This window comes from Procambarus clarkii, chromosome 38 (genome assembly GCF_040958095.1).
Source record: "Procambarus clarkii isolate CNS0578487 chromosome 38, FALCON_Pclarkii_2.0, whole genome shotgun sequence".
NCBI classification, from domain to species: domain Eukaryota; kingdom Metazoa; phylum Arthropoda; class Malacostraca; order Decapoda; family Cambaridae; genus Procambarus; species Procambarus clarkii.
The window spans coordinates 21,985,739-21,999,399 of NC_091187.1; the positions used below are offsets into that span (position 1 = coordinate 21,985,739).

Below are 13,661 nucleotides of genomic sequence, written 5' to 3' on the forward strand. Positions count from 1 at the left end.
TAAGACACAAGTTTACCCTACTTATGTGTTGGCCTCGTTTGGTTTACAGATGGATAAAATATTATTCTAAATTTGATTAGTTCAGTTTTTCAAAATTTCATAAAATTTATCTAACGGTTGTTATATATATTTTGGAATGTTAGTGTATCTATAAATGAACAATGTACGAAAATCCTACATTGAATACCTACCTATGTTCTATAAAACTGCTTGGCCATGTAATCAAAAGGCCCCATAGAGAATAAATCAAAGTAATAATAGTTAAAGTGAAGCTCCCTATTAAAGTACATGGGGTGGGGAAATCTACCAGTGAGTAATCAATATTTTAATTATCTTGAATGGATTATTTGTTTCTTCAAAGCGGACTATATTGTTTTAATATTTAAGATAACTGATATACTTTCACTTCACACACTTGGGGGGGGGGGGGGGGGGGTGAGGCTTTAAATTATATTATGTAATCATACCGTAATTAAACAGTAGATCTAATGAACAAATCCACAAGGGCCGTGACGAGGATTTGAAGCTACATCCGAAAGCTTCCCAGACGCTTCCTTAATCGACTGAGCTACGACATGGTTAAAAAAAAAAAAAAAAGAGTTGAAACCAGAAGTTCTACTGATTCATGTCGTAGCTCAGTCGATTAAGGCAGCGCCTGGGATGCTCTCGAACTTGGGTTCGAATCCCTTGTGGATTTGTTCATTTGATGCATCACGCTATTGTGATTTGTGTGTAATGCAGTAGATCTAAACTGTTATTCTTCTGTAATGGTTAGTAATAATTTAGAACAGTGTCTGTTTCTGTAGTGTGTAAGCTGGTTATCCAAGAGTAGACGCTCTTAGGCACCTGCAGTACCGTGCAGGACAGGTGTTAGTCCATGCAGGACAGGTGTGAGTGGCGTCCTCGTGGTCATGGGATGTTCCAGCTCTGTTAATTTCTCCAGTAATCACAAATTACCTGCCGAAATGTTACATCGTAACAAATGCCAGTAACAGATATAATACAATTATGACACGAGGAATAATTAATTATAATTAATTCAATCTTACCCATTTGGGTGTTGTTTTCCTGCTGCATAACGACTGCACATTATGAAATAATTGGCCAATAAATCTAATATGTGAATAACCGAACATAGGCTATTTGTAGTCCTATTTGGAGTCTGTTAAGTTATTTTTAGTCCTATCTTGTTTAGTAAGGGAGCACACTAATTATTAGACTCGGGGGAAATCGACTCGCTGTGGCTGGTTCCTTTTGTCTTTGACCAACGACACAACAATGACTTCTTCCCCGGAACTGATGGTGATAACTGCGCAACTCCGCCAGAATAAATATGGTGCACAACCATGGATCAAGGTTGACGCCTCTTTCAGCTCCGGGTTTTGATGGTTACTCCCCTCCTTGCCCAGGGATGTCTCCCCAGAATGGTTCTTAATGGGTTTTATTGATAATTGGATGAGGTAATTTTGATTAATTTGATAACTGATAATTTAGTACAGTATATTTTGTTAGTTTGTCACGACCATTGGGTTTAGTATTAATTATATGGGTGTCAAATTTATTATTGCGACGTGGCAATATAATCTCTTTCTGGAACGAATTTGCAACATATACAATTTTGTTCTGGTGACTAAAGTATTTAATTTATATTTGAATTAATACAAAACGGCAGCATTTTATTTTTTGCCTATTGCATTAGAATTTATGATTAATATGGGAAATTTCCCACAGATGGCTAGTCCGGCACCAGACACGGGACATGAGAGCGTGTCTGTTAAAGTGCGTTTATTGAGCCAATAAAATACATCTCAAAGGGATAGAGTAACTTTGGCTATTTCTACCATCCTTAGCGTGTCTTGGGGGTGAAACCTCAGCTTCACTCTCTAAACAGACGGTGGTGTTTGTGCACTACTCTAAATGTGTGTGCTGGCGTGCATGACATAATGGGCTCCTTCACCTCCATTATGGCGGACTGATTTTATTGGATGAAAAATCCACTGCAGTGTAGAATAATTAATCACAAAAAATTTAGAAATTTATATAGCTAAGATGGGATTAACGAGAATTTGGCCTTTTGTTGATAAGGACGGGCTATTGAAATATATGGTTGGTGTTCCAATGCTTCGGAATAATGTTGTTGTGAAATTTGAGATGTCATCCTCGGCATTTGTGAGAAACGGTAGCATTCTTAAACTATGGGAGAGTGGAGAATGATTGTATGAATATTCTACAGAAATGTCAAATGGCTGTTAAACAATAGAACAGTAACACTGGAATTTGTTTCTTCTCGCTGTTGGGGAAGCAGCTTTAATCACACTTGAATACTCCTCAATTCTGTATAGTCTCCTAGGTTCCATGATTATTTTAGTCTACCTAAATGCACAAAATATTTCTTGTCTGATGGCACCACTACTACTACTGCTACCCTTGATGTTTTCACTTGCATAAATGCATTAAGATGGTTGATTAGGATGTCGTCTTTCATTCCACCCGGCCCATCCCATCCATTGAAGCCTTTTTTCCAGGGAGGTGGCCGACCCCCCCCCCCCTGTTTTTTCCAGAGAGGTGGCCGACCCCCCTCCCCCTGTTTTTTCCAGGGAGGTGGCCGACCCCCCCACCCGTTTTTTCCAGGGAGGTGGCCGACCCCCTCCCCCCGTTTTTTTCGAGGGAGGTGGCCGACCCCCCTTCCCCCGTTTTTTCCAGGGAGGTGGCCGACCCACCCCCCGTTTTTTCCAGGGAGGTGGCCGACTCCCCCCTTCTGTTTTTTCCAGGGAGGTGGCCGACCCCCCCCCCCCCGTTTTTTTCCAGGGAGGTGGCCGACCCCCCTCCCCCCGTTTTTTCCAGGGAGGTGGCCGACCCCCCCCCGTTTTTTCCAGGGAGGTGGCCGACCCCCCCCCCCGTTTTTTCCAGGGAAGTGGCCGACTCCCCCCCCCTGTTTTTTCCAGGGAGGTTGCCTACCCCCTTCCCCCAGTTTTTTCCAGGGAGGTGGCCGACCCCCCCCCCCGTTTTTTCCAGGGAGGTGGCCGACCCCCCCACCCCGTTTTTTTCCAGGGAGGTGGCCGACCCCCCCCCCGTTTTTTCCAGGGAGGTGGCCGACCCCCTACCCCGTTTTTTTCCAGGGAGGTGGCCGACCCCCCCACCCCGTTTTTTTCCAGGGAGGTGGCCGACCCCCCGTTTTTTCCAGGGAGGTGGCCGACCCCCCCACCCCGTTTTTTTCCAGGGAGGTGGCCGACCCCCTGTTTTTTCAAGGGAGGTGGCCGACCCCCCCCCTGTTTTTTCCAGGGAGGTGGCCGACCCCCCCCTGTTTTTTCAAGGGAGGTGGCCGACCCCCCCCCCTGTTTTTTCCAGGGAGGTGGCCGACCCCCCCCTGTTCCAGGGAGGTGGCCGACCCCCCCCCTGTTTTTTCAAGGGAGGTGGCCGACCCCCCTCCCCCCGTTTTTTCCAGGGAGGTGGCCGACCCCCCCCTTTTTTTCCAGGGAGGTGGCCGACCCCCCCTGTTTTTTCCAGGGAGGTGGCCGACTCCCCCCCCCCCCCTGTTTTTTCCAGGGAGGTGGCCGACTCCCCCCGCCCCTGTTTTTTCCAGGGAGGTGGCCGACTCCCCCCGCCCCTGTTTTTTCCAGGGAGGTGGCCGACTCCCCCCCCCCTGTTTTTTCCAGGGAGGTGGCCGATTCCCCTCCCCCCGTTTTTTCCAGGGAGGTGGCCGACCCCCCCCTGTTTTATCAAGGGAGGTGGCCGACTCCCCCCCCCCCCCCTGTTTTTTCCAGGGAGGTGGCCGACTGCCCCCCCCTGTTTTTTCCAGGGAGGTGGCCGACTCCCCCCCCCTGTTTTTTCCAGGGAGGTGGCCGACCCCCCGACCCCCGTTTTTTCCAGGGAGGTGGCCGACCCCCCACCCCGTTTTTTTCCAGGGAGGTGGCCGACCCCCTGTTTTTTCCAGGGAGGTGGCCGACCCCCCCCCCCCTGTTTTTTCCAGGGAGGTGGCCGACCCCCCGTTTTTTCCAGGGAGGTGGCCGACCCCCCCCCCCCCCCCCCGTTTTTTCCAGGGAGGTGGCCGACCCCCTGTTTTTTCCAGGGAGGTACGGCCGACCCCCTGTTTTTTCCAGGGAGGTACGGCCGACCCCCTGTTTTTTCCAGGGAGGTACGGCCGACCCCCTGTTTTTTCCAGGGAGGTACGGCCAACCCCCCGTTTCTTTCCAGGGAGGTACGGCCGACCCCCCGTTTTTTTCCAGGGAGGTACGGCCGACCCCCTGTTTTTTTTCCAGGGAGGTACGGCCGACCCCCCGTTTTTTTCCAGGGAGGTACGGCCGACCCCCCGTTTTTTTCCAGGGAGGTACGGCCGACCCCCCGTTTTTTTCCAGGGAGGTACGGCCGACCCCCCGTTTTTTTCCAGGGAGGTACGGCCGACCCCCCGTTTTTTTCCAGGGAGGTACGGCCGACCCCCCGTTTTTTTCCAGGGAGGTACGGCCGACCCCCCGTTTTTTTCCAGGGAGGTACGGCCGACCCCCCGTTTTTTTGCAGGGAGATATGGCCGACCCCCCGTTTTTTTCCAGGGAGGTGGCCGACCCCCCCCCCCGTTTTTTCCAGGGAGGTGGCCGACCCCCCCCCGTTTTTTCCAGGGAGGTGGCCGACTCCCCCCCCCCCCTGTTTTTTCCAGGGAGGTGGCCGATTCCCCTCCCCCCGTTTTTTCCAGGGAGGTGGCCGACCCCCCCCTGTTTTATCAAGGGAGGTGGCCGACTCCCCCCCCCCCCTGTTTTTTCCAGGGAGGTGGCCGACTGCCCCCCCCCCCTGTTTTTTCCAGGGAGGTGGCCGACTCCCCCCCCCCTGTTTTTTCCAGGGAGGTGGCCGACCCCCCGACCCCCGTTTTTTCCAGGGAGGTGGCCGACCCCCCACCCCGTTTTTTTCCAGGGAGGTGGCCGACCCCCTGTTTTTTCCAGGGAGGTGGCCGACCCCCCCCCCTGTTTTTTCCAGGGAGGTGGCCGACCCCCCGTTTTTTCCAGGGAGGTGGCCGACCCCCCCCCCCCGTTTTTTCCAGGGAGGTGGCCGACCCCCTGTTTTTTCCAGGGAGGTACGGCCGACCCCCTGTTTTTTCCAGGGAGGTACGGCCGACCCCCTGTTTTTTCCAGGGAGGTACGGCCGACCCCCTGTTTTTTCCAGGGAGGTACGGCCGACCCCCCGTTTTTTTCCAGGGAGGTACGGCCGACCCCCCGTTTTTTTCCAGGGAGGTACGGCCGACCCCCCGTTTTTTTCCAGGGAGGTACGGCCGACCCCCCGTTTTTTTCCAGGGAGGTACGGCCGACCCCCCGTTTTTTTCCAGGGAGGTACGGCCGACCCCCCGTTTTTTTCCAGGGAGGTACGGCCGACCCCCCGTTTTTTTCCAGGGAGGTACGGCCGACCCCCCGTTTTTTTCCAGGGAGGTACGGCCGACCCCCCGTTTTTTTGCAGGGAGATATGGCCGACCCCCCCCCCCCCGTTTTTTCCAGGGAGGTGGCCGACCGCCCAACTGCTTCGTCACGTGTTGAATGGAGCGCTGACAGTCCAGGGTGAGGACGTGTTGCCTGGTTGAGGTGCGAGTCTGCTGGTAGGTGTGGCTGGGTTGAGCATACGCTGTCGTAAAGTAGAGACCCGAGTGTGGCTGGTGGTGTGGGGTCGTGGGTGATGGTAGGGCGCCTTTTTGATCCATGTAGACAGAATTTGAGTTTGAGCCCTATCGACTAAGCTATTGTGTGCACTGTATTGGGGGACGTGCTGTGCCCCAGTCCGGAGTCTCGTTTGAATTCGGCATTTAATAGCTTGGAGAGAATTAGAAAAATATAAGGATGTCGGTGTCGTCCAAAACTTGGGGGTCGTTTTAAGGTGCTCCCCTTGCCGTCACTTGTGGGCGTGGTAAAGATTTCGGATATTAGGAAAGAGACTTTTTAAGCGTTGGTGAGTGATTCGCCTGTTGAGACGACGTGATAGTGTTTTGCCTCGGTTTGGTACTGTTTACAGTGCGTAGGCAAATACACGTCGGGCCTGGTGGTAGAGTCGTTAAACGGAAACTGCGCTGTTCATATGCAGTTCTTGAGAAGTGTTTCGTCATCTGTGATGGTGATGGGTTATTACCTGCAGAGTGTATAGTGTGAAACCCTTGCACCTGTTTCAAATGCAGGTTTCCTGGATATCTGGCTGTATTTTGTGGTGCGGGACTTGGCGATGGCATCAATGTGTTCAGTGAGTGACTCTTCCATCTTTAAGTTCTGGTAACGTTGGTGCTCCTGATACTATAGTGATTCGTGATGAGCATAGTGCTGATGGTCGTCTGCCTGAGCCTGTACCTACAGGAGGGTGTGCTCCAGATGGGACTGTTGAAGCACCCATGTGAGGTGGGTTGAGAAGTGCATTTGCAAGCTTCGGTCGAGTTGGAGAGAAGTGCACGAGAAGTGGGGTGTGGTGGCTTCCAGTATAGGATGTTCTGGGGGTATGGATTGTGTGGGTGTGAGGATAGTGAGTTATTTGTCCTATCAGGCACCATGAGAGAGGTGGGACCGGATCAACCCGGTGTTGAGGCCGGCCTGTGGTTGGTGTGGTGGTGGAAGGCTGCTTTCGACACGACTGTGATGCGGGTGACCAACCCGTTCTCGCAAATTTAATAAGTCAATATTGACTTATTATTTGCGTGCATAGGTGACATACTAAACATAATAGTTTCCCTTGAAAAGCTTCATAGAAAACACCGACCTTACCTAACCTACTTAGTATGTTAAAATAAGCATCTTATAGCTTCGTAATTACAATTGTTACTTAACCTATTATAGGTATAGGTTAGGTAATAATTGTAATTACGAAGCAATAAGATGCTTATCTTAACATACTAAGTAGGTTAGGTAAGGTCGGTGTTTTCTATGAAGCTTTTCAAGGGAAACTATTATGTTAAGTATGTCACCTATGCACATATTTAATAAGTCAATATTGACTTATTAAATTTGCGAGAACGGGTTGGGGTGACACAGGCACCTCCCGGCTGTTCGTGGGATACGTCGGCTCCAGGAGAAGGGTGTTGTTGATGGTGGGGAGGGGAGGGAAAGTTCCCAGAGGGCATCAACGACCGCCTAATGACGCTCCAGCTCCCATTTTGAAATAAGAGTGCATCGCTGATCAGTGCGTATGCCCAAACGTTGACCAACCTAGATGACAAGTTATCTGAGGAACTCTACAACCTCTTTACAGCACACTCGGATATTATTATCCTCCGGGACTTCAACGCCAGAGTAGGGACAGACCACTATACTCCGGAGTGATAAATATATACATTTCTTTCTTTACACATGCAATATATATTGTGGTTTGTAATATTCTCATCCAGTCATTTGATGGGTATACCAATAAGGGTTGGGCCCCAACATGGACCCTCTCATTCTCTAGTCATTCATTTCCGATAAGCACGCCCCCTTTTTTTTTGTTTTAACCATTGTTTGATCCACACTAATATTCTACCATTTATTCCATATACCTGTAATTTCCTTTGAAATCTTTGTGGTACCTTATCAAAAGCTTCAGCAAAGACAGTGTATACTACATCAACTGGAAGTCGTTTCTGAATACTTGGTTACCGTTTACAAAAATGTGAGCAGGTTTGCAAGGCTGGATCTAATTTTAGAAAACCTGTGTTGCATGGATATATATCAGAACTGAGGAAAATAGTCGACTGTGCTCCTTGAGTAGTTACTTGTTAGGTATTAAGTGGAACTTTAATATTTTAAGCAATTTAAAAAATATATATATATTTTATATATTATAGTACCAACAGTGACAATTGGACTATTATTTAAACAATTTGTTTAAAAAAAAGAATCGCGAATGTAGAATATTATAAATATTACAGCAGATGAACGCTGGCTTGAGGCTAGTGTGGTGTGGCCTGAGGCTAGTGTGGTGTGGCTTGAGGCTAGTGTGGTGTGGCCTGAGGCTAGTGTGGTGTGGCCTGAGGCTAGTGTGGTGTGGCCTGAGGCTAGTGTGGTGTGGCCTGAGGCTAGTGTGGTGTGGCCTGAGGCTAGTGTGGTGTGGCCTGAGGCTAGTGTGGTGTGGCCTGACACATGTACTCTGTACTCTTGACAGATGAATAATGCAGCAATACTTCCTATGACAGAGAAGAAACTAACAACAGATGGGCTGGAGCTGACAATGGCCACCAACCATTTTGGACACTTTCTTCTCACCAATATGCTGTTGGGTAAGTCAACTTGGAGTGACCTTTCTTGAAGGTGTCTGCTACATAACCTGGTTAGTGAACTTTGTGTGAGCTCGTTCCTGTTAATTGGCGTGGGCTGCCATCCACGACTCTCCTGACCTTGCTAGTAGATTTGCAAAGGGGTAAATATGCACGATATAAAATTCTGAGCAACTCTCCACATGCTGAAGCCAGAATTTGGACATTATGGAGGAAGACGCCATAACTTGTAGACATCTCTGCCCTTCCTGTTATCACTGGGCTTTATACTGTTAGGACCAGTATCCTTGCTAGACTAGTTTTTGTAATTTCTTTGACCTTTTTGGTGTTGCATCGTCTGACAGCCTGTGAGCTCGTCTCTCCTCATTACTACTTGCTTCCCTGATGCGCCTGTTACATTATAATGTTATACCTGAATGTTGAGTCACGTGGGTCGTGCACTCTGCAGCAGGTGCAGAGTGCAAGCAAGCATGGGGTTCAAGCAACTGGGCAAGCCTATATTATGAAGTCGGGTCTAATGGAAGGATTTCTTAACGTTCAAAAAGTTTATTAACTCATTTAAAGTATTGTGGCTACTTTTTTTTAATCTAGTTTTTTTATTAAAAAGTTTTTATTAAATCCGAATAACTAATCAACCCCACACACGTACACGCACAAGGAACTTCGTAACACCACCAACATGAGTTCAGGGATGCCAAATCTTGCCTCACAGGCTTAGCAGAATTCTATGACCAGGTGACAAAGATTAAACAAGGCAAAGAAGTGCGGGCAGACTGCATTTTCTCACTGTCGGAAAGCCTTTGACACAGTACCCATAAGAGGCTGGTACATAAGCTGGAGCAACAGGCAAGAGTAACTGGTAGGGTGCTCCAGTGGATAAGGGATTACCTAAGCAATAGGAAGCAGTTACTGTGAGGAGTGAGACCTCAGACAGGCGTGAAGTCACAAGCGGAGTCCCACAGGGTTCTGTACTCGGTCTTATCCTGTTTCTGATATACGTAAATGATCTCCCAGAGGGTATAGACTCATTCCTCTCGATGTTTGCTGATGATGCCTAAATTATGAGACGGATTAAGTCAGAGGACAGCATGAGGCTTCAGCGTTACATACGGCCAAAAATTGTCGTATTAGAGAATGTAAGCGGCTGGCAAAAGTGACATAATGTCCCGTTTTCTGTTTTGGGTCCTCTGGTAAATTAGGAGAGGAGACTTTACCATTTTCTTTACGTTAACCTTAGGAGGACGCGCTGGGGTATTTGCAGGGCGGGCTTATGTAATTTAGGCAGAGTAGAAATATCTGGCTTGAACCCTAGCCACAGTGTAGTGTAGCCACCACCACCACCACCACCACCACCTGCCCCAGCAAGAGTGTAGTGTAGCCACCACCACCACCACCACCTTCCCCAGCAACAGTGTAGTGTAGCCGCCACCACCACCACCTGCCCCAGCAACAGTGTAGTGTAGCCACCACCACCACCACCTGCCCCAGCAACAGTGTAGTGTAGCCACCACCACCACCACCACCTGCCCCAGCAACAGTGTAGTGTAGCCACCACCACCACCTGCCCCAGCAACAGTGTAGTGTAGCCACCACCACCACCACCTGCCCCAGCAAGAGTGTAGTGTAGCCACCACCACCACCACCACCTTCCCCAGCAACAGTGTAGTGTAGCCGCCACCACCACCACCTGCCCCAGCAACAGTGTAGTGTAGCCACCACCACCACCACCTGCCCCAGCAACAGTGTAGTGTAGCCACCACCACCACCACCACCTGCCCCAGCAACAGTGTAGTGTAGCCACCACCACCACCTGCCCCAGCAACAGTGTAGTGTAGCCACCACCAACACCTGCCCCAGCAACAGTGTAGTGTAGCCACCACCACCACCACCACCTGCCCCAGCAACAGTGTAGTGTAGCCACCACCACCACCACCACCTGCCCCAGCAACAGTGTAGTGTAGCCACCACCACCACCTGCCCCAGCAACAGTGTAGTGTAGCCACCACCACCACCTGCCCCAGCAACAGTGTAGTGTAGCCACCACCACCACCACCTGCCCCAGCAACAGTGTAGTGTAGCCACCACCACCACCACCTGCCCCAGCAACAGTGTAGTGTAGCCACCACCACCACCACCTGCCCCAGCAACAGTGTAGTGTAGCCACTACCACCACCACCTGCCCCAGCAACAGTGTAGTGTAGCCACCACCACCACCACCTGCCCCAGCAACAGTGTAGTGTAGCCACCACCACCACCACCTGCCCCAGCAACAGTGTAGTGTAGCCACCACCACCACCACCTGCCCCAGCAACAGTGTAGTGTAGCCACCACCACCTGCCCCAGCAACAGTGTAGTGTAGCCGCCACCACCACCACCACCTGCCCCAGCAACAGTGTAGTGTAGCCACCACCACCACCTGCCCCAGCAACAGTGTAGTGTAGCCACCACCACCACCACCTGCCCCAGCAACAGTGTAGTGTAGCCACCACCACCACCACCTGCCCCAGCAACAGTGTAGTGTAGCCACCACCACCACCACCTGCCCCAGCAACAGTGTAGTGTAGCCACCACCACCACCACCACCTGCCCCAGCAACAGTGTAGTGTAGCCACCACCACCACCACCTGCCCCAGCAACAGTGTAGTGTAGCCACCACCACCACCACCTGCCCCAGCAACAGTGTAGTGTAGCCACCACCACCACCACCTGCCCCAGCAACAGTGTAGTGTAGCCACCACCACCACCACCTGCCCCAGCAACAGTGTAGTGTAGCCACCACCACCACCTGCCCCAGCAACAGTGTAGTGTAGCCACCACCACCACCTGCCCCAGCAACAGTGTAGTGTAGCCACCACCACCACCACCTGCCCCAGCAACAGTGTAGTGTAGCCACCACCACATGCCCCAGCAACAGTGTAGTGTAGCCACCACCACCACCACCACCTGCCCCAGCAACAGTGTAGTGTAGCCACCACCACCACCACCACCTGCCCCAGCAACAGTGTAGTGTAGCCACCACCACCAACACCACCTGCCCCAGCAACAGTGTAGTGTAGCCACCACCACCACCTGCCCCAGCAACAGTGTAGTGTAGCCACCACCACCATCACCTGCCCCAGCAACAGTGTAGTGTAGCCACCACCACCATCACCTGCCCCACCAACAGTGTAGTGTAGCCACCACCACCATCACCTGCCCCAGCAACAGTGTAGTGTAGCCACCACCACCATCACCTGCCCCAGCAACAGTGTAGTGTAGCCACCACCACCATCACCTGCCCCAGCAACAGTGTAGTGTAGCCACCACCACCACCTGCCCCAGCAACAGTGTAGTGTAGCCACCACCACCACCACCTGCCCCAGCAACAGTGTAGTGTAGCCACCACCACCACCACCTGCCCCAGCAACAGTGTAGTGTAGCCACCACCACCACCTGCCCCAGCAACAGTGTAGTGTAGCCACCACCACCACCACCTGCCCCAGCAACAGTGTAGTGTAGCCACCACCACCACCACCTGCCCCAGCAACAGTGTAGTGTAGCCACCACCACCACCACCTGCCCCAGCAACAGTGTAGTGTAGCCACCACCACCACCACCTGCCCCAGCAACAGTGTAGTGTAGCCACCACCACCACCACCTGCCCCAGCAACAGTGTAGTGTAGCCACCACCACCATCACCTGCCCCAGCAACAGTGTAGTGTAGCCACCACCACCACCACCTGCCCCAGCAACAGTGTAGTGTAGCCACCACCACCTGCCCCAGCAACAGTGTAGTGTAGCCACCACCACCACCACCTGCCCCAGCAACAGTGTAGTGTAGCCACCACCACCATCACCTGCCCCAGCAACAGTGTAGTGTAGCCACCACCACCACCTGCCCCAGCAACAGTGTAGTGTAGCCACCACCACCACCTGCCCCAGCAACAGTGTAGTGTAGCCACCACCACCACCACCTGCCCCAGCAACAGTGTAGTGTAGCCACCACCACCATCACCTGCCCCAGCAACAGTGTAGTGTAGCCACCACCACCACCACCTGCCCCAGCAACAGTGTAGTGTAGCCACCACCACCACCTGCCCCAGCAACAGTGTAGTGTAGCCACCACCACCACCTGCCCCAGCAACAGTGTAGTGTAGCCACCTCCACCACCACCTGCCCCAGCAACAGTGTAGTGTAGCCACCACCACCACCTGCCCCAGCAACAGTGTAGTGTAGCCACCACCACCACCAACACCTGGCCCAGCAACAGTGTAGTGTAGCCACCACCACCACCACCTGCCCCAGCAACAGTGTAGTGTAGCCACCTCCACCACCACCTGCCCCAGCAACAGTGTAGTGTAGCCACCACCACCAACACCTGGCCCAGCAACAGTGTAGTGTAGCCACCACCACCACCTGCCCCAGCAACAGTGTAGTGTAGCCACCACCACCAACACCTGGCCCAGCAACAGTGTAGTGTAGCCACCACCACCACCTGCCCCAGCAACAGTGTAGTGTAGCCACCACCACCACCTGCCCCAGCAACAGTGTAGTGTAGCCACCACCACCACCACCTGCCCCAGCAACAGTGTAGTGTAGCCACCACCACCACCACCTGCCCCAGCAACAGTGTAGTGTAGCCACCTCCACCACCACCTGCCCCAGCAACAGTGTAGTGTAGCCACCTCCACCACCACCTGCCCCAGCAACAGTGTAGTGTAGCCACCACCACCACCACCTGCCCCAGCAACAGTGTAGTGTAGCCACCTCCACCACCACCTGCCCCAGCAACAGTGTAGTGTAGCCACCACCACCACCACCTGCCCCAGCAACAGTGTAGTGTAGCCACCACCACCACCACCTGCCCCAGCAACAGTGTAGTGTAGCCACCTCCACCACCACCTGCCCCAGCAACAGTGTAGTGTAGCCACCACCACCACCACCTGCCCCAGCAACAGTGTAGTGTAGCCACCACCACCACCTGCCCCAGCAACAGTGTAGTGTAGCCACCACCACCACCACCTGCCCCAGCAACAGTGTAGTGTAGCCACCACCAACACCTGGCCCAGCAACAGTGTAGTGTAGCCACCACCACCACCTGCCCCAGCAACAGTGTAGTGTAGCCACCACCACCACCTGCCCCAGCAACAGTGTAGTGTAGCCACCACCACCACCTGCCCCAGCAACAGTGTAGTGTAGCCCCCACCACCACCACCCCCACCACCACCACCCCCACCACCACCACCTGCTCCAGCAACAGTGTAGTGTAGCCACCACCACCACCACCACCCCCACCACCTGCCCCAGCAACAGTGTAGTGTAGCCACCACCACCACCACCACCACCTGCCCCAGCAACAGTGTAGTGTAGCCACCACCACCACCATCACCACCACCACCACCTGCCCCAGCAACAGTGTAGTGTAGCCACCACCACCACCACCACCACCACCAACACCTGCCCCAGCAACAGTGTAGTG

General features: G+C 52.6%; 1 protein-coding gene across 4 annotated transcripts in view; it reads left to right on the forward strand.

Moving 5' to 3' along the window:
* LOC138372407 (retinol dehydrogenase 13-like) overlaps window positions 1-13,661 on the forward strand; it is a 38,463-nt gene that overhangs the window by 11,492 nt on the left and 13,310 nt on the right. For all 4 annotated transcript variants that reach the window (XM_069337869.1, XM_069337871.1, XM_069337872.1 and 1 more), the window contains exon 5: window positions 8,092-8,206. In XM_069337869.1, the coding sequence (XP_069193970.1) occupies window positions 8,092-8,206 (115 nt within the window). The remainder of the gene's footprint in view (window positions 1-8,091; window positions 8,207-13,661) is intronic.